This window comes from Perca fluviatilis, chromosome 5 (assembly GCF_010015445.1).
Source record: "Perca fluviatilis chromosome 5, GENO_Pfluv_1.0, whole genome shotgun sequence".
Lineage (NCBI taxonomy): Eukaryota > Metazoa > Chordata > Actinopteri > Perciformes > Percidae > Perca > Perca fluviatilis.
The window spans coordinates 17,777,004-17,803,871 of record NC_053116.1 but is presented as its reverse complement, the minus strand read 5'-3'; the positions used below and the strand labels follow the sequence as shown (position 1 = coordinate 17,803,871).

General features: G+C 41.3%; 2 protein-coding genes across 6 annotated transcripts in view; both read right to left on the bottom strand.

Annotated features, from left to right (window-relative positions):
- Positions 1 to 16,528, bottom strand: part of si:rp71-79p20.2 (zinc finger protein 704) — a 43,872-nt gene extending 27,344 nt beyond the window's left edge. For both annotated transcript variants that reach the window (XM_039800330.1, XM_039800331.1), the window contains exons 1-2: positions 16,063 to 16,528; positions 13,748 to 13,983 (exon numbers count right to left, since the gene is read on the bottom strand). In XM_039800330.1, the coding sequence (XP_039656264.1) occupies positions 13,748 to 13,983; positions 16,063 to 16,317 (491 nt within the window). In that variant the 5' untranslated portion in view covers positions 16,318 to 16,528. The remainder of the gene's footprint in view (positions 1 to 13,747; positions 13,984 to 16,062) is intronic.
- Positions 16,529 to 17,473: 945 nt separating this feature from the next.
- Positions 17,474 to 26,868, bottom strand: part of LOC120559485 (WAS/WASL-interacting protein family member 1) — a 45,028-nt gene continuing 35,633 nt past the window's right edge. For 3 of the 4 annotated variants that reach the window (XM_039801196.1, XM_039801195.1, XM_039801197.1), the window contains 2 exons: positions 24,670 to 24,804; positions 17,474 to 21,192 (listed from right to left, as the gene is read on the bottom strand). In XM_039801196.1, coding sequence (XP_039657130.1) covers positions 20,692 to 21,192; positions 24,670 to 24,804 — 636 coding nt within the window. In that variant the 3' untranslated portion in view covers positions 17,474 to 20,691. The remainder of the gene's footprint in view (positions 21,193 to 24,669; positions 24,805 to 26,868) is intronic. The other variant, XM_039801198.1, reaches the window with a different exon arrangement.

Sequence of the window (26,868 nt, the reverse complement as noted above, 5' to 3'; positions counted from 1 at the left end):
AACGACACTTTTTATGGATATCTTTAAGAAATGGCTTTCTTCTTGCCACTCTTCCATAAAGGCCAGATTTGTGTAAGTATCCGACTGATTGTTGTCCTATGGACAGAGTCTCCCACCTCAGCTGTAGATCTCTGCAGTTCATCCAGAGTGATCATGGGCCTCTTGGCTGCATCTCTGATCAGTCTTCTCATTGTATGAGCTGAAAGTTTAGAGGGACGGCCGGGTCTTCGTAGATTTGTAGTGGTCTGATACTCCTTCCATTTCAATATTATCGCTTGCACAGTGCTCCTTGGGATGTTTAAAGCTTGGGAAATCTTTTTGTATCCAAATCCGGCTTTAAACTTGTCCACAACAGTATCTCGGACCTGCCTGGTGTGTTCCTTGTTCTTCATGATGCTCTCTGCGCTTTACACGGACCTCTGAGACTATCACAGAGCAGGTGCATTTATACGGAGACTTGATTACACACAGCTGGATTCTATTTATCATCATTAGTCATTTAGGTCAACATTGGATCATTCAGAGATCCTCACTGAACTTCTGGAGAGAGTTTGCTGCACTGAAAGTAAAGGGGCTGAATAATTTTGCACGCCCACTTTTTCAGTTTTTTATTTGTTAAAAAAGTTTGAAATAGCCAATGAATTTCATTCCACTTCATAATTGGGACCCACTTGTTGTTGCTTCTTCACAAAAAATTACAGTTTTATATCTTTATGTTTGAGGCCTGAAATGTGGCAAAAGGTCGAAAAGTTCAAGGGGGCCGAATACTTTCGCAAGGCACTGTATATACACAAGTGATCTGTTCATCTAGCACCTCTGTATCTCAAAGGTCTGACATACTCATCATGCACACACAACATTCCTATTGGCAGCTTTTAGTTTATATCGGGCCATTTCAAACATGCCATTCTGAACAGCTTATAAAAAAACAATTAAAACAATGATATATATGCAATATATAGTAAATACTAATACTAATATACTATATTTCTTGAAAGCTACGCTTCTAACCAAACCAGGTTCTTACAGTGAGGACCTCTATTCAAACTAAATAAAAGAAGGAATTTGAAGCAGGCATTTAAAAGTGAGCGTACTAAACAGTGTTTGCCTGTTGGTCCGAAGCTGGCAAGTTTATTTTGCAGTCAGAGCAAATCTGTGTCAGGAGTCTAATTTCAAATAAGCACACTCAAACTTTGACACAGTCCAAGCTGGTTGTTATTGCTTGTAGTTGCATGATTAATAGCAGGAATCATCTGTCAATGTACAGGCCCAAAGTGCAATATATATATATATATATATATATATATATATATATATTTATTTATTTTATTATTTTGTTTGTGGTGAGTATGGCCTTTCATATCATTATGTGGCCCCAGTCCTTAAGCAACTGAGCCCTCAGTCCTAGTGTATCACCTCATCCTTGGCCCCTCGCTGGCCCTGTCAGGCTGTGCTGGTTACTGATACAGCAAAAAATGCCATAAACCACATCTTTAAAAAAGGTAAGTCTCCCGGTGGATCTTCTGGCCCTGTGCCAGAAAAAGCCATTCACCTCTTTTCCAAATGATCAGTGTTTTAACATCCTACGGGGGGAGGCTGTGACACTATTGGGAATACAAAGCAAAGGAAAATGGCCCTTCTATCACTCTACAATGCCAACAATGGGATAGTTAATAAGACAAATGGAGGCAATTTGAGCACATCATGAAAACTCCCAAAGAGATGATAATGATGATGATGAAAGACGAGTTTCTATCTACAGACAGCTGTGGGAAAGCCATAGGTCTGCTCCTCCATGAGACATCTGAGAGGATGTTAAACTCCGACTCTGGAAAATTTTTTACTGTTTACAAGCATGTTGAAATACGATGGCCGAGTTTCACAAAACGGGATGAAAATGTGTTCTCTCCCTGTGAGAGTTGTGCATTTTCAAAACAAGGCCAAACGCGGGCAATGGTCGGATTAGGGCCGACTCTTTCTCCTAAACAGACAAACAGACAGATGGGAGAGCTTGCCAGACTCAGCTAGCAGCCCCTTGCCCAGGGAAAGTCACAGTGTGATTCTCACACACACACACACACACACACACACACACACACACACACACACACACACACACACACACACACACACACACACACACACACACACACACACACACACACACACACACACACACACACACACACACACACACACACACACACACACACACACACAGCAAAATCTTGAATTACTGACTTAGGAATCTTATATAAATGCAAAAAAAAAGTGTTTGTTTTAATAATGCCACACATTGGCAAGATTTGTGGCATGAAAGTTTAAACATCAACAGCTCCATGGCAACTGGGCAAATTCAATCTGCTCAAGAAGACTGTGTGGTTAAAAGCTCCAGAACAAGTGAGTACAGTAAGTGGACTTTTGGTTGTGATTATTTTGCTGTTTGCTGTTCCAAAGGACATGAATTCACTGTCAAACTTTACAAAGTGTTACAAAGTGTCTAAATGTTATGCAATAAATTGCTGGATAATGTAGCAACCTCACTAAATACATTCATCTTTTATCTTTATTAGATTAAACATCAGCAGATAGAAAGTAGCTAATTAGGGCAGCTAAAGAAGTTAAGCAGGTTTAAAGGTTGGATAATATTGTTTGGACAGTAGACAGGAGCCTGGCATTAAGCTAGCGAGGCTTCGGGGGCTTTTAACAGATCCAGCTTCAGAAATACCAACATACCAGTACACCACATCATTCACACACACAAACACAAGACATGCAGACATGCACGTACTCGGCACCTCAAGTTTCCTTTTGGTGCAACTACATTCTCTAATAAATCTGGTAAAATGTAAGGGAGCTGACATGTAGTCTCGCTTTGCCAGACCCTCTTCCAAAGCGCCCTGAAGGAGGGTCTGGCTACTCCACATAGCATTCAGGGATGGGAGGAAAACATGCTCTGGTTTAATGGCATTACTTTAAACTAATCAGAATCCACATGGGCGGTTCTAAACTCTGCACAGAGCCGCTGCAAAATAGAAGTGCGAGAGAAAACTCAGATTGGACAGATAGTCTAGCTAGCTGTCTCAATTTACCCTGCAGAGATCTGAGGAGCAGTCAGCAATCGGAATCCCGGAAGTGGAACGTGAAGGATATAGACTACATGACATGAAACATGAAACCAGAGACAGAAACAGCTGCTCAGCCTGCCTATAAAATGTGTAACACTCCCTGCTCCGCCTATACTATTATAGGTACAAGTTGCCCTTACTTTTCCTTTAAACTTCCTTTTTTTGTCTTAATCTGACAGCTTTAAAAGGAGTTTGTTATACTATTACAAACATCTGGTTTACATTTCCTGCAATTGTACAACGCATTGCCATATGTTAATAGGTCTTTTAAAGGATACCTTTCTAGAAAAATACAACAAAAAACAATTCTACAGTGTTAAACCTAAGATGAAGGGGCAGCAGCCCAAAATAAGACCACAAATAAAAAGACATGGATGTGATGATTAAATCTGTAGGGCCACATGTGTATGAAGGACTGACAGCAGGCAGAGCATAAAGTGATGAATTGACATTAACATTAAATTATGGAAAAAGCTATTTTTTTTATGATGGACTATATAGATCGGGCAGCAAATGGATTACTCTGAAAGTAGAACAGCAAGCTCGGATTTCTTGATGATACAACAGGCATAATAATTTGAAGATGATTTGTAATATTCTCTCTCTCTAATCAACAATAATATATATATATATATATATATATATATATATTTGTAATATTGTAACATGTAATATATATATAGATTTGTAATATTCTCTCTCTCTAATCAACAATATATATATATATATATATATATATATATATATATATATATATATATATATATATATATATATATATATATATATAAACACACACACACACACACACACACACACACACACACACACACACACACACACAATACAAGACCTTTCTGGGGTTATTTGGGCAGGGATCATTGCTCTGCACCTGACTTGACAGCCTCATACACTCAATGCTTTGTGCAGTGGCATGCTGGTGCTGGTAGCCACCACCAATAAGATAAAGCGGGGATCCTTTCTACCTCTCCCAAGGCCGGAAATCTCTACATTATCTTGGCAGCAGTCGGGAGTCCAAGGGGTGTGTGTGTGTGTCTGCTCCTGTTTAAAGAGACTGCTGAAAACACCTATCTTGCCTAACACCTAAAAACACAATTTCACAATCATACACACAAGGTTAAGGACTTTTAAATATATTTTTAATAAACCAATTTAAAAACAAAATAAATGATGCTGCCCCAAATCTAATTAAACTTCAATTATCATAGTAGAAGTGGATTTATTACTTTTAGGGATGTAAAGTTTTTGATCGGTTCTTTAGGAAAGCAGTGCAAAAAAAAAAAGGTCTTTACTAGGTGGAAAAGCAAATACAGCGAATAACTATTTATGGCATTGTTTCAGGTCTTAATTTCAGACTGTTTGAATTTTCACTTCTTTCATGCATAGATGCAAAACAACAGGATTGGTGAGGTTTAGCTAACCGAAAAATCAAAACAAGTTTTTAGCTACAGGGAGGAGACCACAGATCCCGAGCTAAGAGGTAAAAAAAAATATACTTGCACATTAAACAAGCAACATGAGGAGTCACCTAGAGTATGTAATTGTGGGTGTGACTTTGTGTCACGTACACATGTGTAAATATTGCTGGCTTACTCAGCAGGGCATAGCGAATACTTTGGTGTATGATGCAATATCCAGGAGGTGAGAGGAGGACAGTGTCATTAGCAGATCTGTGTTAAATGAAAACCTGACCACCTGACTTATAGAGTACAGAATGAAAGGGTGAGTGTACTATATGTGCGTAGGTGAGAGAGAAAAGGAAAAATAGGATTGTAAAATGGAAAACACACAAATCTGTTGACTTGTAGAGCTGTTTGATTGATTGTCTGGCCTCTAGCTCCATTCGTTACGGGCACGAGGATAAGTCATTATCCCAGCCCACACAGCTCTATTGTTAAGGACATGCATGGCTAACACGCACACTCAGGAACACACACGGAGAGAGTAGGGGGTTTCTAGGAGCTTATGAGGAACTGGGCCCACTGGTTCTAGCAGCCTGTCACATGTTGTTTACAATTGTTAATTTTAAGATGAATCTTTGAAATGTATTTGAATAAAGTTGCTAGTGCTTGGGGCTTTTTATTCCCATTCCCTTGAAGGCCCAGGCATTTTAAAAAGTCAATGTTCACATTACTTAACTGTGTCAACACAAAATCAATTGGAAAAGCCAGAAGTTCAGCATAGCCCTCTTCTACAACTAAACTAAAAGACAGGGCTATCGATAACCCTTTAATTACAAATTACAAGTGAGATCACGGACATCTGACGTTCCTCAGGATGGAGTCAGAAACCTCAGCCAGCACAGTTTTTCTAGGTTGCCTTCATATTGCCATAGTGAGGTGAAGGTAGCCTTGGTGTCTCATGGGTTACTGACACAGCCATGGGCAGAGATGAGGAGATGGTGGAGGAGAGGAGAGAGGCACTCAGATCGTTGTCATGTTTGAAAAACTACATAAAACTAAACAATAGTTAAATATGTATGGGCAAAAGCAGCCTAGATGAGAAAAACTATTTTCTAAAATAACATAACTATGTTTCCTACCAGAGAAGAGGAAGCATATTCAACTACATGTTGAGCACCAATTAAAAAACATAGACATTAAAATAGATGTAGGCCATCGAGCTCTGTACACTACAAAGCGTTAGGCTAGGCGTTTCTCCGACTTCTCTCTGTTTGCAGTCTGCACTGAATTTCACTGCTTGTCATCAGCAGACTGGGATGACTTATGATGAGTTGCACAAGATGTGTGTGTGTGTGTGTGTGTGTGTGTGTGTGTGTGTGTGTGTGTGTGTGTGTGTGTGTGTGTGTGTGTGTGTGTGTGTGTGTGTGTATATTTATAAGTGCAACACAAAACCCATGAAACTACAGGCTTACAGAACATTTTGAAAACGTATGCTCCAGTCCAGACTCTCAGTCACCAAGGATCTGGTTTTGGAAGCCATTTGTAAATTAACTGAAGCATGATGCTAGCCTGGGTAAACCCTGACAAACTTCCGGCAAATTTGAGATTTGCTCTGCAAGTCAGTCTGGCGAAGATCCCCAAAATCGAGGCACCAATCACAACCGTTGAGGTGGGCTTTACGCGACGACGATAGCGCAGCGACGGCGAGCAGCTTTTTGTTTACATTCAACATGACAGCTACCGAAGCGCAGCATCACCCGGATCTTTGGTCTGATTGGTTAAAGGACTATCCAATTGCCCCCAGCGGCATTTGAGCGGCGTCCGTTGGTGACGCCCCTTTGGAAATGAACTGTCAATGAACCTTTCCCAGACCCACTCTCAGTTATAACTGAGAGTGGGTCTGGTGTCAACCAGGCTAGCGTGACGCAGTTACATTCAGAAGATTTTCCTAATGTATTGTGCCTAATTATCTCTCACAGTGAGAATAATTAGTTTTAACATTATAATCTACAGTTTAAATGTGTAATTATATTATCTAATTGGTCTGTGTGTTTTGAGAAAAAATGTAGCTTTTAACTTGCAGTAAGGAATTATTTCTCACCAAAATCAACCCTTGCCTTGATAAATGTCAGTTCAGCGCCAATAGAAACATTATGAACATTCCAGTGATGAGTATCGTTTTTCCTACCTTTTGAATGGATACAGTCACTGAAAAGTTGGGAAAATTAAAACAATATCACATTCATGCTAAATATGTTTAAGGGGAAAAAAGAGATAAAAACAAAAGACAAACACATGACAGACAGATTATAACTGAAATTATTTTTCTATAAAGAGTATGGTATAATCTTTCCTGCCAGAGAGACTCTGCATTGTTCAGAGGGCTTCATCTCTTCTGGATTTGACTACTACTACTACTACTACTACTACTAGTACTAGTACTAGTACTAGTAGTAGTAATAGTAGTAGTATAATAGAATAGAATAGAATAGAATAAATCTTTATTGTCCACCAGGGTGGAAACTTTTCTTTGGCTCACCAGACATACAAAAAATAAAAATACAAACAACATGTCAGACATAGTAAATTGAATATAAAAAAGAAGAAAAAAAGAAAAATATATAAACATGCTTAAAATCATTAGGATAGCAGCTCATATTGATGTTATTGATGTTATCACTTGGTTTGGTTGAGGATACTGATGGCATTTGGAATAAAGGATTTTTTTAAAACGCCTCCCAGACTTCAGGAGCTCAAACTGGCTCGAAAGAGGGTGTGTACTATCTGCAGGGATCTTCCTAGCTTTCTTCCTCATTCTGTCAGTGTATATTTGGGTCAGATGTTTTTGGGGTTTTCCCACTATTTTGCTAGCCATTGACACTATCCTATTAAGCTTGTTCTTAAGTTTGCAGCTTAAATGGCCAAACCAAGCAGAGAGATGAAAAGTTAAAAACACTTTCAATGTGTGTGGTGTAAACTAGCTCAGTAATCTGAGCACTGACGCCCAGACAGCTCAGTCTTCTAAGGAGACTGAGTCGTTGTGAGCATTTCTTAAAGATATAGTCTGTGTTATCTGAGAAACTCAGAAAGTTATCAAGAACCGTACCTAGGTAGTTCCCACAGTTTCAACTACTAGGCCATTCAATAAAACTGGCTCTGTTGTTACATCTTGTTTTTTGCAAAAGAGTAATTAATTTGTCTTTGCCACATTGATCTATAGCTCACTATCATTGCACCATGCTTCAAGGGCCTTTATGTTTGCTAGATAGGAGGCCTCACCATGGGGATCAGTTTTTTGTAAGAGGCCAAGTAATGCCATATCATCAGCATATTTTATCAGTTTAAAGGTACTATTATTTATAGAAAACTCATTTGTAAATAGAGAGAAAAGCAAAGGGGAAAGAAGTAGTAGTAGTAGTAGTAGTAGTAGATTTAGCCAGCCATCCTTCAGACATAAGAGCAGAGGGCAAAAGGCCAAGAGAAAGGGAAAATAAGATGTATGGAACAGATAAAACACAAAAAAAGGAAGACTGATCTCATGAAATGGTGTATGTATGACACACCAATTCGATAACACGCCATGTGGCGTGTATGTTTACGTCCGCTGTATGCAACGTAGACATAAACGCGGATAGCTCAAAATGCGTACAGATAACACACCACTTGGCTTAAGAAAGTGAGCGTGTATGTTTACGCAAAGTCATGATGTCATGTTGAAAAAGGGGAGGCGGGATATTTTACAAGGCAGCAAAAACCTTGTAACCGTACAGCATTTTTTGTTTTATACTGTATGTATGTATGTATGTATGTATGTATGTATATATATATATATATATATGTATGTGTGTGTGTGTGTGTATATATGTGTATATATATATATATATATATATATATATATATATATATATATATATATATATACACACATATATACACACACACACACACACATACATATATATATACACACACACACACACTATGGTATCAATGTTTAAACTGAAAAAAAAATGCTCAACGTCGCTACTGAGACAGCTTGATAAACAACACCAGCAGAATAAACTCTGACGTCACTGTATTGCACTTTTTATGTATTTTTATGAGCATGTCAATGACTCAAAACACAGAGAGGGAAGGATATCAAGGGAATGATAATAGTTGCATAAAAGATCAAAAAGTGTAGTGGGAGGTTATATGATGAAGGATGAGAAAGGTGGGAGAGGCTGGTGGACAGACGGGAAATCAATGAAGCAGCTGCTGGTTGGTATGAGGAGTGAGGTAGAAGGACAGAAAAACTGACTGAAGGGAGAGGAAAGACAGTTGACTGTGGCATCTCTAAATGCTACTGAGGCAGAACAGGAGGCCTTATGTAAGCGACTATTAGTGTGGGTGAGCAAGCGATAAAGCATTTTACTGCAGCAGTGCCAGAGCCAACAAGAGTTTCCTTCCCTCTTGATAAGTGTTTTTTTTTTCTCCCTATCCCAGGGCATCCTGGTGGAGGACAGAATGTATAGTATACAACCTACATATACACTATTAGACATGAAAAAGTATGAGAGGATTTATAATTTAACTTATAATGGCAGCATATTTTGGAGCCCACTAACTTTGTCTGAACAGCATTACTTTTGCAACAGAGCAGACTGCAGAAAACATTCCTTCATGCCTCCTACTCTCCTCCTTACTGATGAAATATATTGTGCCTCTTTTCACTGTGTTCAATGCATAAAAGCAGATGATAAATGTCTTAACTGTGCATGGTACACACACACAAACACAGCAAATATGTCCCCCATTAGCCAGAACTTCATCCAGAGGCCCTCATTAGTGTTAAATAATGAATGATTTAGATCCAGTTGCAGAGCTACACTATGAAAACACAGATTAACTAAAAAGATTTTCTTTCTTTGATACTAGATCCTCGTTCCTCCTTACACCTCTAAGTCAGGTAACAGTAAAGCTGCAGTGTTAAGCCCGAGACACACCAAGCCGATAATCGGCCGTTGGACAGTCTGGCGAGGTCAGTGACTCGAGTCTGTTTGGTGTGTCCCGTGCTGTCGTCCGTCTGAGGGGCTGTCGGCCTTTATTTTGGCCGACCTGACATGTTCAGTTGCCGGCAGGGCAGTCGGGACTCACCCGGAAATGGCGAGCGGAATGAGCGTGACTAGAGTCTCTCAAAATCTGACGAAAATCTTTTAAACTGACCTTTGTTGAGCTGAAATGAAGACAGATTCAGCAACTGCACGGCCTATTTCTCGCTTAAAATGTTTTCAGAAACATGTTTCAGTGAACTATTTTAGTACAATATGAGATTGTATTCTGAACGAGCCGCCATGACAGTCTGGCTTTGAATTTCCGGAGAAAACAAACCCATGTGACGCGTTCGTCCAATCAGCTGCCGGTTTTCATTTTTTGGGCAACAATACAGATTAGCGCCACCTGCTGTTATGAAGACATATTACGTCTCACTTTTTGGACCAACACGGGGAGACTGATCAGTCCGACTGGCTTTTCTGCCGAGGGTCGGCCGTCTGGTTGGTGTGTAACAGCTATTAGATGTTAGAAGAGCTGTCTGCTACAATCTTCTGCAGTTATAAATTATCTATGTAGCACATAACCCAGATCCTGACTCTGACCAAGAGGACATGCCAGATGCCTGCTCGTGTCCTGATCTGACCCTCTACTCTCACATAACTCCATTCATAGAAAATGACCTTTCCCCCCATGCCTGTGTCAGCGCAAGAGCTTTAACCTCTTGTGGTCTGGAAGAGAGGAAAAATAAATAAGAAAACAAGGAAGGATGATAACATTTAATTAAGCATAAAATTCTGAAGGAATTTTGTAACTAATGATACTGCTAAACACATTCTAGGAAAATGTGTTTTATATAGAAATATGAAAGAAAACAAGCACCTGAGAAGAAACGGGCCGCTCCACTCGAGATGCCATGTCAGCAGTCTGGATGTGGGTTAGACATCCCAGACTAGAGTGGGGGCGGGTAGCTGTTCCTCTAACTCTGAACTTCAACAACTTGCTGTAATGTCTCCTTTGGGAGAAGAGGATTGATGGTGGGGTGGTCTGAGGTGGGTGGAGAGGTAGAGCACTCTGCTCCAGCCTGCCTGCCTGCTTCACCTAAACCCTCCCGGTGACTCTTAGCAGACTGGGCAGTAATTATGTTAAAAACAGAGCTGCCTTTTTCCCTCCACTGCAGTTGGTTGCTCTGGTGTCTTGTTTATGCAAACTCTGTGTTTTCTATTCATGTTACCCTTCTGTGGTTACAGTGTACCTGACCAAGGACAGATAAGAAAGAAAAGCTTTTCACATCAAAACAAAGTGACCCCTCCCCTCTTCATTTCGTCAGAACTCGTTTTTTGTTTTTTTTGTTAATTCAAGCTGGTCTTTGTCCCGTTATCAGTGTGCTGGATCCCACACTGATGAGTATTGACAGGTAGAACGAGCTCTGCTTTAGGGTGTGGGTGAAAGAGAGACTTAATCACAGACAGGACAGGGAAAAGAGAGAGAGAGAGAGAGAGAGAGAGAGACACACACACACACACACACACACACACACACACACACATATATTTAAGTGTTTAAATATACAGTGTAGCTTTGAATGTGTTAAGATGATGAATATGCACTTATTAGCGAGTAAATGTATTGGTTCCTCCTCTTTCTTCCTGCAAGGTCTTTGCCCAGGCTTGTCTAAAAGGGATAGTGACCTACTTTGCTGCATTTGCAAACTGACAAGACAAGGTGTGAAAGCACTATGTTGTATGTGAGAAACAATACGTTACTGATACAGGGGTTGATGTAAAACACAGAGGTGAGCAACAGCTTGACAGCTAAAGTCTCTTTAAACATATTTAATCCTGTAACACAATGGTGGTATTACCTAAACTGGTAAGGCACAAAGGAAAATTAATGGTTTTGTTGACAATACCCAAAGCAGGGCACAGAGTGCAGCAAATGCACAATGGGTCAAAACCCACGTACACAGATGTGCACAAACAAACTGGGATCCAATGTCAAACAAAACCATGCCACTGTAGCCATTCTGCTACATGGAGAATAATAAGTGCCTCGCACTGCAGTCCAAAGTGTGTGTGTGTGTGTGTGTGTGTGTGTGTGTGTGTGTGTGTGTGTGTGTGTGTGTGTGTGTGTGTGTGTGTGTGTGTGTGTGTGTGTGTGTGGTGCAACCATGTAACTTGGCAAAATTTTTCCCAACAAATAACAAACTGCTCTTATATATTTGTGACGGATACCATACCACATGCATACATCTGGATAACAGATAGAGCTGGGATGAGTTTAAGAAAATGTAAGCAAGCAAGCAAGCAGGCATAATAAAGTCACCAAATAGACGGAATACTAAACTGGTAACCCAAATGTGAATAATAGTTAGAAAGGAGAGCCTCTTGTCACCAACTGAAAAACAAAAGTCAATTTGAGCAGGGTAAGACTGGGAGTCAATCTTAGAAAGGTCAACAAAAAGGCCTACACAGTTATATATTGTTATGCAACGTCTTTCAGCAGCTGCGTGGTGTCAACTTAGTGTTTGTGTGCTGAGATAGCCACCAACATGCTGTGGAAAAGAGATGTTTCAAATCTGGTTAAGGCCTGGATTGAGAGGTGAGAATAGCAGCCTTGTTGTCTGTAGTGGGCATACACACTCAAACACACACTCACAAAGAAGTAGGCACAACTTTCATCTCTGGTTTAAAAGCATGCTCAGTCTTGCATACTCCGTAGAGACACTCCCTCATGTCATACATGACCGACGCCACAGGAAGGTCATGTGATAATGAAAAAAGGATTGAAAGAAGTCTGGCGTTTAAACCCCTGAACCCTGACACACCACGCCTAAAATTAAGCACACTCTCAGCAGTTAAAATCTGTTTTGTTGATGAACTATAATCAGTTTAAAATCCATCTGTTTAAAATTGTAATATCCTAACATTTCTAAATCTAAAAGTCATCCCGTTTCTATGCAGATTTTATGTAGCGCTGCTCAGTTTTTAGACTTTACTGTACCGCCACCAGACTTTCTGTTAATGTGTAAGCGCCATCTGACCGACAGACAGTGTCTTGACAAAGACAGTAACCAATAGCAGTGTAAGGAAACTGTCTTTAGGCACCACCTACAGTCTCTCTCCGTCTTCACTACTGTTACATAATCACTAATCAGTGCACTAGGCTTGTCCCTGGATGCATTTTCTGCTTCTTCTGTGTGAAACAGTCGGTATGTACATGTTAGGTTGCCTAAGGACGAGAAAAGAATATCCTGAGCACAAAAGTGAATGTGGCAGCAAGGTGGCTCAGTGGTCAGCACTTCTGCCTCTCAGCACGTTGGCAGAGTTCGATCCCCGGTCCGGGCAGGGCCTGTCTGTGTGGCGTTTGCATGTTCTCCCTGTGTTTGTGAGGGTTTGCTCTGGTTTCCTCCCACCATAAAGACAGGTAGTCCTAGGTAACTAGGACTACAGTTGAAAACATTTACAGAATATTGATCAACTATAATCAGTTGATTAATGTGCATTGTCCTAATCAAATAAATAAATTTTAGTCTGTGTATGAAAATTATGTGAAACAATAGTAGCAAAATCTCACTGCACATCAAACACACTCGCACACAACAAAGCTTCCTGCCTGACACACAGTCAGTACATCACACTGCCTGGCTTGTCAAAAGAGGGTCAACAGGAATAGTATTGGGCTTAGAAGCAGTCAAGCAAGACATTGAGACGCCTGATTAGTTTCATGAATGTAGTTAGTTGATTTATCAATAAAAAAACACCAACATTCTCCTTTTGTCAAGTGATTGGCCAATCCTAGCCTCATCTCCAGCTCTGGCTCTCTTAGGGCATATTTCGAAACTATTCTGGATGGAACACCAAACATGTGGTCAGTTGACCAGTACGCCCCCACACCATTCATGCCCAAACCACTGTACAGTTGTAGCCAGAGGCTGAATTCCACTTCTAGTCCAGACTCTGTTAAGGAACACAGGTTTGGAGTTGAAGAAAATGTCCTATGTTGATAAAAAAAAAATCTCACTGCAAATTCTGTACTAAATTAGTTACTGGACTGCGCTGAATAGACAATAAACAATAGCCATGCACACAGTTATAGGTTGATTAATAAAAATGAAAATACAACAGGGGTTCATGGCTGTAGATGTTATCAGCCTCTCTATACCTGTTTCTGGGGACGGGGATGTGGGAAGAAGGGAAGGGTTGTCTCTCTGTCAGTGGTACGATCCGCCCTTGTGCTGCCCTGAAGTTGTTGGCCAGCTCGGCATGTTTTCCTGGATTCCTGATGTCCAAGTGCATGAAGCCGCCTGGGAACTGCCCATTTACGCCTGGGCAGTGAGTAGGGCTGGCCCTCTTCAAGATCCCAGAGGAACTAGTGTCTTTTTGGTCCCCCAGGCCAGTCTAGAAAATGTGTAACACAAAGTCAATCTATCATTTTGAAGCCAATTATTAGCATGTCTAGCCTACATCAGAAGCATTATGTGATAGAAAGAGCGTAACACCTTCACTGGTGAAATTAGATGACTTCCGTGCAGGTATTAAATCATAGATTTATAATTTGATGTATCACAGAAACCCTGAGGAGAATTCATCAGCATGGCTGTGTTTTTTGGGGTTTAACTATTCACCAGTAACACTGGGGCCACAACAAGCCAAGTAATACTTTAAACACCTAAAACTACAAACTTTGCGTGGGTGTGTGATGGAGGAGGTTACACATTGACTGCATTGATCGACTGGCTGATTGAATGAATGATTGCTTCGTATATAAAATGGTTATATCCCGACGGAAAACGGGAAAGCACCTTAAAGGAGCAGTGTGTAGGATTTAGGGGGATCTATTGGCAGAAATGGAACGTAATATTCATAATTAGGTTTTCATTTCAAAAGTGTATTAATCACCTGAAACCAAGAATTGTTGTGTTTCTGTTATCTTAGAATGAGCTGAGCCCTTCATACATAGAGAGCGGGTCCTCTTTTTACGGATCCCGCCATGTTGCACCGCCATGTTTCTACAGTAGCCCAGAACGGACAACTCAAACACTGGCTCTAGAGAGGGCCTCTCACTTTTTTACGTTAATCGGAAGCAAATTTACGAATCCCACTATGTCCACGCCAAGACCCGCCCTACGAAGCAGCTCGATTGGTTGGGGTTAGGCATTAGACCTTGAGTGGTTATGGTTAGGATAGCCGATTGGTCAGGGGATAGGACCTGTACAAATGGGATTACGTTACCTTGTGTAAGCATGGACACCTGGCCAATAAATGCTACTGAAGGGCAGGTCTTGGCGTGGCCATAAGTGGGATTCGTAATATTGCTACCCGGAAGGCCACCAAAGATTCTATTACACTCAGGGGTGAGGGAAGGGGTATTCAGTTGGTTACAATCTGCAACCTCACTGCTAGATGCCACTAAATCCTACACACTGCTCCTTTAAATAAGAAACAACAAATTATATTATATTGAATATTATTTTCATTATCTACTGTTGAGTCTATATAATGTAAAAGATATGTGGGGGAAAATGGCATTTCTTCAGTTTGTTTGTTTTGTTTATAACCAACAGACCAAAAGCTAAAGATTTTTAATATACTGTCACATAGGACAACGAAAAGCATCAAATCATCACTAATCGATAATCAGCTAATCTTTGCAGCTTTAAAAAGTATTTATTTATTAAAATGTTAATTCACAAAAACTTTGATAAAGCTAAGGTAAAGCCAGTGTCATTATCCCACTGCCATTTTATAATAAACAGGCAGCAATTCACTAAACGTATTTAATAAACTGCTATCTGATCCATATCAAAAGGCAGCTGTAGCAATTCGCCACCTGTGCATATTTGATGTTGCAAGGTCAATTAGTAACCGATATGATTACATTACTGACCCTGCAAGGAGAAACACACATAGACTACAATTGCAATGCAAAAACATACATGCAATTCAAGTTAAAACACTATGCAAACAAAACACTGCTGCATAGAAAAACCCGAGACCATATCAAATGTCTACTACCATACTAGCAAGTTCGGTAGTGTGTGAGGAGCCGCCTGTGTGCTGTGCAGCCAGGAAGCCCTCGCTGTAGCGCCACCCTACAGTTATGGGGGTATGGCTAGTAGTTTGAAGTCCCTGCCCCACTTTTCTGTAAACTTTGCACACAGAATAAGCCGCCATTTAAAGCGGTTTTCGATACGATGTAGTTACTTACGAGCGAGCGTTGACAGCAGTTGGTGAAATTACTGACACTTTGATAAAGTGGATTAAGAGTTGTTAACCGGTACCCAATACACAAAACAACACAATATAAAGTCACTTAGCAGTAGTCTCGTGTCAGCTCCACTCGCATATTTCAACCGTTAAAATGCGACAACGTTAAATGTGCTTGATATTATCTGAGCAACTTGGGTGTGCAGTTGACTTTACTGGCTAGCTAATGGAGTCGTGCATTAACGCTGAACACGAATAAACGGCACTTACTTTTTCAACGTCGTACAATATTCGATCACCCGGAGAAAGTCCGTCCCCTTTTTGAGAGGTTCGCTGTCCTTTAACCTCCGATACTGAGCCGCCGTCCATTACAAATTTGTAAAAGACGGGTCCGTTTGTGTACACCGGCATGGGACCGTTTTTCTCCACCGTGGGGACCCGGTTGTCGCGGAGAACGGAGCGGCAGTTAAAATCCACACCACCGACGCTTACCGACGGCTGCTCCAAAATATATCTAGAATCCATATTCAGACTGGGCGAGTGGAGACTAAAGAAAGAAAACCAGCTTTCTATGGATTTTAGTGCAAATTGCTGGAGTAAGATACATTTATCAGGATTGTCGCGAGTCGATAGATAACTGTCTGTGTCTTAACTTCTATTCTAGTCTACATGTAAAGTTTGCCACCACCACTACCAAGGATATCCAAAAAGCCGCCCGGGTCAGGAGAATAAAAGATTTGTTTGCCTCTTTCTCCAAAAGAATGCCACGCCCCCTCTAATTCGCTCCTATTGGTCGGCCGCGAACATAAACATTACACTTTGGCACGCGTCCACTGCGAAGGGCCCTCTGATTGGCTAGTTTGACTGTGTCAATCACTTTTTTTTTTCCTAATCTAAATGTGGGTGGAAGCGGGGAGGGGGCGTGTCCTTCAGTTTACCGGCCGGTGTCTGTTAAGAGCCGGTCTGCGGAGCAGGCAAGCGAAGCGAGGCAGTAGGAAAACAGCCTGCAGGCCTCAGAAGCAAACTGCGCATTTATGTTTCTTTGCTTATCGAATGGTGATTCACCGGATTCTGTTCATTCGCATGAACCGTACTTTGCTAGCAGGTTATTATCAATTAAATTAACATCTTTTGTCAGATTGTTTCCTCCCCCAAAAGTTATAAACCCCTTCGTTTGACTGATAATGATAATAGTGAGGTCTACTTGACTTGATTGCATTAGGGTAGACAAAATAAGAGAGACCCTTTTGGACTGCATTGCATTGATGGGGCAATTGCATTAGAAGCTTCGCAAATGTTGTTATTCTTCGTTATTGTGTCCAATTCATGTGTATACTGTAAAATGTTTGATTGACTAAACTGTTCTTTGTCGTCGAGTGCGTGTTGGAAATGTGTAACTCATAAACATGATCAAATAACTGTTATTAATAACATTTGTTTTCTTTGTGTTTCAGTTGTTGGATGCACCTGAATGCATATATTTAATCTATTCTAAAATATCTGCAAAGCCCATAAACTTCTGGTTTATTACTTAATTTTACACAACACATTTTATTGCAAGCTGCATTCATGGTAAGCTACAGTTATTAATGTGAGGCTGCTACAGAGCCGTGAAAACTGACATTGCTGCCTACTTTGATATCCTGTACAGAGCAATATGACAACAGGCAAAAGACATACACACGTTATAATGTGCCACTTTATTAGAAAAGTAAAAACTCACTTTAATATTTTATGAAGGTTAATATAAAACATTACAATCTTTTGCATATCTGCACTGTCACACTATATTTTATTATATTCATTTTTTTTTAATTAAACCCTGTGCTTTAAGAACATACAATATTGGCTACAGCTGTTACAGCAGTATTGGCCCATAATTATATCTGAAGACAATTAACAAACAGCATCTGTATCTGCATGGAAAGCATGAAACATTTTGCATCCACAAAGTACAATGTGTCCGTGATAACCATCTTTTTTTTTCAACAAATATACTGTGTACTGTATGTTACATTGGAACAACATCAGAACAGCAACAGAGTATTTTACACATTTACATCATCATACTGTATTTGTTTGTGCAATGAACATCTGTCTCAATCAATGTATACTGTTTTAACAGTGTCCAACAAAGTATATCAGATCAGTGCTTTTTCTCAGGATAAAGAAAATGTGACACATAAAGTGACAGCCAGAGAAAAAGAATTAAGTGTGATAGCGATTTCCAGCCAGCATTGTCTAAGGGAAGCCGCAACAGAGCTTGTTAAGCAACTCAGCTGTTAGCCATTTCTCATATCAGACAGTAGTTGAGCCGTTGGTGCATTGTTGATATCAGACTGCCTCTGCACCCCCCTCTCTCTCTCTCTCTCTCTCTCTCTCTCTCTCTCTCTCTCTCTCATATCACTCCCTCTCTCTCTCATATCACTCCCTGAGTCTCTCAGAACTGGACATCAAAGGCCCTCCCACTGCACACAGAGGAAGAGAGGTGAAGCAGAGAAAAGAGAGGTCAGTGACAGCTGGGAGTATATGCAAGGGCTGACCAAGTGGAAGCAAAATGTGCCTCATCCACTAACCTGGAAACACACATGGCTTATTGGCATGTTGCTGTGTGTGTGTGTGTGTGTGTGTGTGTGTGTGTGTGTGTGTGTGTGTGTGTGTGTGTGTGTGTGTGTGTGTGTGTGTGTGTGTGTGTGTGCACGCAAAAACGTCAGAAGTGGGATGGTCCTTTGGGTCTGTGTCAATTTGCAGTGATCCTCATCCAGGTTTATACAGTTTTCTTTTATACTCTCTTTTCCTTCCACACCTCTATCGCTCTTCCTTGCTCCCCCAGAGCGGAGGATAAACAACCTCTAAACTCCCAATGGCTTCTCTCTATCTTTCTATTTCTCTACCCTCCTCCTACTTTAAGTTGCTGCTTTGGAAAAAAAACTGAAACTGCTTTGCATCACATGGCAAAAAAAGATTAACAAACAAGAGATCAATTAAGTACCACAATATTTGTTTTCATCTCCATATATCAAAGCATGCACTTTTTTTTTGATCAAGCAGGAAAAATTTGCACCAACAACATAAACGTACTGTTTTCATGGCAGTGGCATGAGCTATTCAACCAATGGTATTATCAGTAGGTAAGAAAAAATAAACAGTGCATTAAATACAGAGTGCATTTGTTTTTACATACTTTCTGACACAGTAGCATTTATAAGTTACTAACCTTTCTAAACCCGTTTTTTCTTTGCATGGTTGTCTCACAGTGAGATCATTCTAATGCTTCCTTAATTTCTGTGAGCAGTTTGTATCCCTTTTCACCTCTTATCTTTATGTACATTTATTAAGCCTTTAATGTTTTGTTTTCTTCCTCAGTTCTTTCTGTTCCCCAAAGCTACATGGGAAAGACATTTTTTTAAACTGAGAAGAAGAGGCTGGAGACAAGGGTGGGTAGAGTGAGGGGCAACCTTCCAAAGGACACTTGCTGGTAATCTTTATGCCCAGCTCTTTATTTTCCTTGGAGTCTAAGCCCTCTGTTGCTATTTCAACCACCAGACTTGAGTCGAGCTATGGGGAGCTCTGGCTTTGACTTACGACTACAGAGCAAATCAGAACTGTACTCGGAAACACCCTTTACAGAATGTTAATGCACAATTAAGCCAAACACCCTTGTAGCTGTGCCCTGCAAAATTATAATAGTCATTAAATCAGATGTTTACAGTGCCCAAAGGACATGGAATATTAACTACACAGGGTGAAGCATCCTGTATTATTTTGGACACTCTTTCGTTTCCTTATTTTAAAAAAAAATATTCTTCTCTCATTTTTCCCAGTAATACAGTAAAGGTTTTGCATTGTGAAATCTGTCACCCATATCACGCTGGGGAAATTCTTGCACAACCCACTAAATGCCCTTGACCTGATCGCTTTACCCCGCATGGCTCTGCCAAGTATGTGTGTAGCTGTGTGGGGGTGTTTTGCCTCTGTTGCCTCGGGCTACAGATGTCTGTCAAATCGGAGCGTGGATTCTTGATTGAAAGTTACAGAAAACTCACTTTTTTATAGTTATAATGATGGCTGTTATTGATAGAGAACTGCTAATACGTTAAGGGCACATTTATGATAGTAATTTGTGAAATGGGGACTATAGCCTTCACTTACCTCTGTGTTTAAGCAGGCCTATAAATGTTAGGCCTATGTTTGAACAAAGCACCACAATGCTGTCTGCCAGGCAACAGGCCACACAGACAACCGGTTTCAGATGTTTGCTGAGGGAGAGCTAAGCACTGCAAATCTCTGTGACATCCATCTGCTTATATTACATAAGTCCCCCCAAGATGAGGCATATGTGTGTGTGTGTGTGTATGGGTGACAACAACTAACAGTGTGCCTCATACTCCCAATATACCTACAATATACCTTGCTACTTCTGTCTATTCTCATGTGTGTGTGTTTGCACAATGCATGCACTTTTTTTAATGTATATTAAAGTGTGTTCTTCTCAGGATGTGAGTTACACCACATACTCTTTAAAGAGTACAGTGTTCATATAAAAATAAAATATTATGGAAAATGATGCACAAACAGGTGAGTATGGTCAGTGACACAGTAGGTTGAAGACATATATTCTTGTTTTCTTTTCTTTCTTTTTTTTTGTTAAAACATATTTGGTCCATATTGGGGCTGGACTAGGCTTAGGCTGGTTCTGAAGTACAGACCAATCAAGGGAAGTCTGAACCTGGATTAAGACCCTGTTTATACCTGATGTCATCACAAAATGGATCCTCATGTTGTTTGTCTATAGAGGGCCTTGTATCTATGTACAGCAACCTGTTGGCTGGTGAACAGGAGGGTCCCTTTCATGACTCTGTACCAGTGGGTTCTGGGCCCTTTCTGCCTGTCAGCCAGCTACAGGCCGGTGACGTACATCTCCATCCCATCATTGAAGGTGAAGATGGTAGTGGTGCTGGAGCTGTTGCCCCCTTGTTTCACATCGCTGATGGTCTCATAGAAGTTTTCCCCACCAGGCAGTCCTCTAGTAGGCAGGGCGGTGGGTCCTGAGCTCTGAGGTGCCGCTGGTGCTGCCTGCTGCTGCGGCATCTGCTTCTTTCTCTTCAGAGTGGCAGAACCCCCAGCTGTGCTGTTATTGGTTGCCGCCTGCTCCCGTTTCCGGTGGGTGTCGATAGTAGCGTACGCAGGGTCAGACTCGGTCATTGCACATGTGGGCCAGGACCTGTCTCCTACCGGCTCATAGCCGGGCTCCTCCTGGGAACGTGCCTGGCCCTGAACTCCTCGACCTCTGCCCCGGGAACCTCCACCAAAGGAACGTGGGAGGGTCTTTGATCCGTTGTTTTCCATGGGAGGTTTCTTCTTCTGGGTTTTACACACAATAGAGTAGGTGTCTGCAATCTGAGAACACACACAGGAGGAGAGCGGAGTATGGTGTCAGTCATACAGTACAATTCCATCCTACTGTCTATGGCTGGCAGCTCCTAAAATAGAAGGTGACTATTCTGGTCATTCACAGCCTTTCCTTCAGTTTTTATAAGTGAATTTCTAACCACAACTGATACATAGCCTACACATGCTGTACTCTGCTGGGATGTGAACAGTCACTGAATCACGTTTCCCACCTTTAAGTCACTGGTCTCTCAACATAGCTATGAGTCAGTGCAGTCTTCCTATATGTATGTGTTATTTCTGTCTACATATATCATATGTCAGACATAAAGGTACAATATGTGTGTGTGTGTGTGTGTGTGTGTGTGTGTGTGTGTGTGTGTGTGTGTGTGTGTGTGTGTGTGTGTGTGTGTGTGTGTGTGTGTGTGTGTGAGAGCATGGATTGTGAGGGTGTGTGTGCAGTAGTTTGCGCATGTGTTGACGGAGGTTGCTCTCTGCTGTAACCTGACCTATTTTGACTTGGTATGATAAGACAGAGTAAACTGTGTTATCGGTCCGTTGAGGTCTAGGCAGAGTGACAAAGTTAGCTTCACGGTGGACGGACCTGTTAAAATTTCCCCACAACTACTTTGGCAACAGAACATCAGGGTATGGTGCGAAAGATCTGGATGACAGCCAACTTCCTGTGCTCACGGTTGGACTTTGCTCACATATCGTTTGCTTGGAATGAGGTCTATGTACATGTTATGCATGTGGCTGTAAATGCATACACATACTGTACAGTATCTGCATGTTTGTTTACCGTACGTCTGTGCATATATGTACGTTTTAATATCGAAATCACAACTAAAAGGCATGTGTGAAGCCTTGTGGGGAATTGGAATAAACCAGAGCTGTGACCTCTGGCATTTCTGTGTCAAAATTCCACAAGGGGAATACAAGAGCAGAGAGGATTGTGGGACATGGTAATGTTTATCTTCCATGTTCACACAGACCAGAAGCTCTGCTCGAGTGGCCTTGAGAAACACTGTGCTATGCAAACTCTCTCTCTCTCTCTCTCTCTCTCTCTCTCTCTCTCTCTCTCTCTCTCTCTCTCTCTCTCTCTCTCTCTCTCTCTCTCTCTCTCTCTCTCTCTCTCTCTCTCTCTCTCTCTCTCTCTCTCTCACACACACACACACACACACACACACACACACACACACACACACACACACACACACACACACACACACACACACACACACACACACACACACACACACACACACACGCACACAGATTAGCCTTGTTTTTGTTCCACTACCAAAAAACTGAAACCTGAGAGCATAGAGACAATAGCCAAGACTTTCTGTGTGTGCTCACCTTGCTCTCACTTTCATGGTACCTTTACATGTCTTACATAACAGAAAATATAATTATATTAGATTATATAAGCTGAGGAAACATAATTCAAGTGCAAACCACTGTGGCTTTAATTGTGAATATCTCTCTCTTTCTTTCTCTCTCTCTCTCTCTCTCTCTCTCGGACACCCTGCCCCCACATATCTCTTGTGTGACCTTTTAGGATAAACAAAGACCCTGGCGTAAGCTACAAGTGTGTACACACAATGTGCAGTGTGTGTGTGTGTGTGTGTGTGTGTGTATTTGCAAATGTGTGTGTTTGTGTGTGTGCATTTGTGCACACAGAATTTGCTCTGTGCAGCAGAGGAAGGAAGTCACAAGATGATGGGGATTTCAAAACTGGGCTGCAGCTGTTGAGGAAGCCTGTGCATTGTGTGTTTTCTTTTCTGCTCCCCTCTGCCTGTGCTCATTTCTGTTATGTCTCTTCTGAAACTGCTTTAGCTTTCTGCTCACACCAAGTCATATTTAATTTCAGCATACAATGATTATCCATGGAAACAAAAGAGTATGCATGACTGATACATCTGTGTGTGATCAACTTTATGAATAGCAAATATGGCACACGTTTCCAAACGATCTGTTAGCAGTCAATATTCAACTGGTGAGACATGCTTTGTGCAACGTGATTGGTTGGGGAAGGCAGCGCCTCCTAATAGCCACAAACAGAGTGGAGCAGAAGGAGAGAGCGCCAGAAGAGAGGAGGAGATTAAGGTGGGAGTGGAAACTCAACACCTTTTGATGGCTGCAACTGACAAACTCCAGAGGATACAGAAGTATATGGGCATGTTAGGGCAACAACAAACTCACAAATGGAAAAACACAGCAAATAAGGGACAGAAACAGTTTACCAAAGAGAAGAAAAAAAACGGAAAGAAAGTTTAAAAGGAAGAATTGGGAGAGAGAAAGAGAGCGAGAGGCATTGCAGAATGCAGTCAAGGCCAGCTGCTTTGTGTACCCGTCTGATTTGCAGAGGAGTTCATGAGCCAAACAGCAGGGACTTAACCCCTTAATCTCCACATACAGGATCCAAACTCCTTGGCTCAACACTAGCTTAAACAAGAAATTTAGCAACAGATTAAAACTGCAGCTTTCCTTAACTCTTACACACCTTTCAGGATACATTAAACTATCCATTCATTTTTTTGTCATCTAGATTGTTTTCTATTAGATTATGTCAACAATACATTCATTCTCTGACTTATTAAATCCCAAGCTTAAGTCATAAATATAGCAACAAAGTTATTGACATGGAAATACAACTTCCCTGAGCTGATAAAGTTGATAATGAAAAAGAGAAGCTCAGTCAAACACAGACTAATAATAGAGAGTGGTCTATTTCAGGTACACACCTCCAACCCATGCATGTCTAAAGTTCCCCGACTGCTTGTAACTCTCAGGATGTTATACTGTTTCCAGCAGAGAGCGATGAAAGGGGGATTGAGAAGTGGTGGGTGGAGTTCTTGCAAATGTGGTGGGGTATGTGACATGATTTGCGAGTGCAGGTCCCCCCTCACCAGAAGACAAACTCCACCGTACATATACTGTATACATATATATATGTATATATAGTCAGTTTGTAGCCCACATCCCAGTCTGTGCTGATTACATTCTGCCTGCGTAGGCTGATGAGGCAAGATAGCTTACCTTTAACAAACGTCTCTATAAATGTAAAGTGTAATGTGATAATTAATTGTCAGCAGGTGATACTGATGTCCGATCCGTCTGGTGACTTGTGCGATGGAGACAGATAGATGAGTGGGGTGGCTGGGAGATTTGGGGTCAGGGTTCAGGCAGGGGGATGGGGGCGGCTTAAACAAAACCTCTGGTAAGCAGAAACCTTGTATGACAGGCAGGTCACAGGGCAGTGGTGTAATGACGGCATGCCCAATCAAATGGGTAAATACAGCAGTCACAAATCAGAGACCTGTCTGTATATCTGTCTGCCTGTAGACACACACACACACACACACACACACACACACACATGCACACACACGCGCACACACACACACACACACACACACACACACACACACACACACACACACACACACACACACACACACACACACACACGTATACTACCTCCTTTGCAGTTGGGGGCGATGGGTGCCCCTGTACGCTCTCTGCACGGAGTGGAGGTGGGTGCAAGGTGATGATGTCATCTTCCTCTGGAGGCTTCCAGATGTACTGCTCCCCGTTACCCATGAACACTGCCTCCTGGTAAACCAAATAAATTTAGGAGCAGGCAAGTATTGCAATAATGATCCTGAGGTCTTTGTGCAAAAGTAATTCACACAATTAAATAGGAATGGTGCAGCAATTTTGAAATCCTGTTTACACGTAGGGAGAGATTTGTTGTGCCTTGACTGTGTGTGGTTTTTTCAATAGGTAGGCCTACACAGTGACTATGCTGCACAGTCAGAGCAAATTATGTGTGTGTGTGTGTGTGTGTGTGTGTGTGTGTGTGTGTGTGTGTGTGTGTGTGTGTGTGTGTGTGTGTGTGTGTGTGTGTGTGTGTGTGTGTGTAAAAAAGAGAGTACATTTGTTTTGAAGATCAGAGGTCATGATTTCATGGAGGGATGACACACTTAATATGGACTGCTTTATTAAATTTGGTCAGTACTGCTGCGATCAAAATTATTGACCAAACAAGGTTATGGTCATAAAAGTGTCACTTCTAGAGCTTTTTTATGATAGATGTCTCTATTTTTACAATATCCACCCATGTTAAATGATCTGGCTTTTCACTTCTTTTTTGCTCTCCAAGGGAAGCTTTCCTGTCAAGATTCAAACAAACGAATCAGCAAGTGGCACTGTGGTCAAAAAGAGAGGTAGACTCAAAAAGAGACTGGGTAAACCCAGCCCAATCTGCCAACGATTTGATTTCGCCTTGCAGCTCAGACTGGAAACCTGTACATTTATCTATCCTGCTTCCGTTACAATTTTGCGGGGACCAATCACAAACTGGCTTATCCACCTTGCGTGCTGGCGTGCCGGGTTTAACACGATGACGATAGAGAAGCGAAGGCAAGCAGCTTTTTGTTTACATTCAACCAGCCGGCCACCGAAGCGCAGCAACCCGTTGATGCCGCTGTCGCTGCTACGTCACCCGGATCATTGGTCTGATTGGTTGAAGGACTATCCAATTGCGTACAGAGTCATTTGAACTATGCCCGTTGATCATGCCTCTTGTGCAGTAGAAAATACAGAGCAGACTCCCCAGACTAATGTTCAATCTTAAAAGATTGAGCTTTGTCTGGTGATAGACTAAAAGAGAGTGGGAGTTGGTAATGATCCCCTCAGCTGGCAGCTGCTCTGAAACCAGTTCCTAACTGGCATCAAATGCAACTGACCTCTTATTACATTTGCTTTGTTGCCACAGCTTTATGTTACTTTTGCTATTAAGAGTTTCCTATCAAAATGTCTGTAAAAGTCTGTTTCTTTTCAAAATCAAACTAATAACTAGATGGCTTATACTATGCAAATGTCACAGAATGCCTGCTCAGTTGAATTTTTCAAAATAGTTAATCAGTTACTCCTTGATCTGTGACCAACTTTGGCACCAGGTGTTATGCAAATCTTTTCAGTCAGAGACATCGTCGTGATGACAGACATATAGACAAATCCACTAACATAAAAACAATGCAACAAAAGCATAACCCCCATTTAACTCTACTGGTAGAGGTAATTTTTGCAACGTTACTTAAATTGAGAATTACTAAAACACATATATATATACACACACACACACATATACACACACACATATATATATATATATATATATATATATATATATATATATATATACACACACACACACACACATATATATATATTGCTACATTTCACTTGTATTGCTACATTTCACTTCATTTGTATTTGCATTTAATATTTGCTTTGTAGTACGTATATGTGATCCTTTTATAAATAACAAAACAAAACTGTCTGTTTAAAGGTCCCATGACATGGTGCCCTTTGGATGCTTTTATATAGACCTTAGTGGTCCCCTAATACTGTATCTGAAGTCTATTTCCCAAAATTCAGCCTTGGTGCAGAATTAAAGCCACTAGAGCCAGTCCCACAATGAGCTTTCCTTAGGATGTGCCATTTCTGTGTCTGTAGCTATTGAGGAGGAGAGAGGGGGGGGCAAGGTGGAGGGTGGGGGTGTGGCCTTGACCAACTGCCACTTTGCTCGTTTGAAAGCCATGATGTCTCTCTCTCATGGGTTGGCCAAATTCACTGGGCGGGCAAAGCAGAGAAAGGGGAGGTAACCTTATG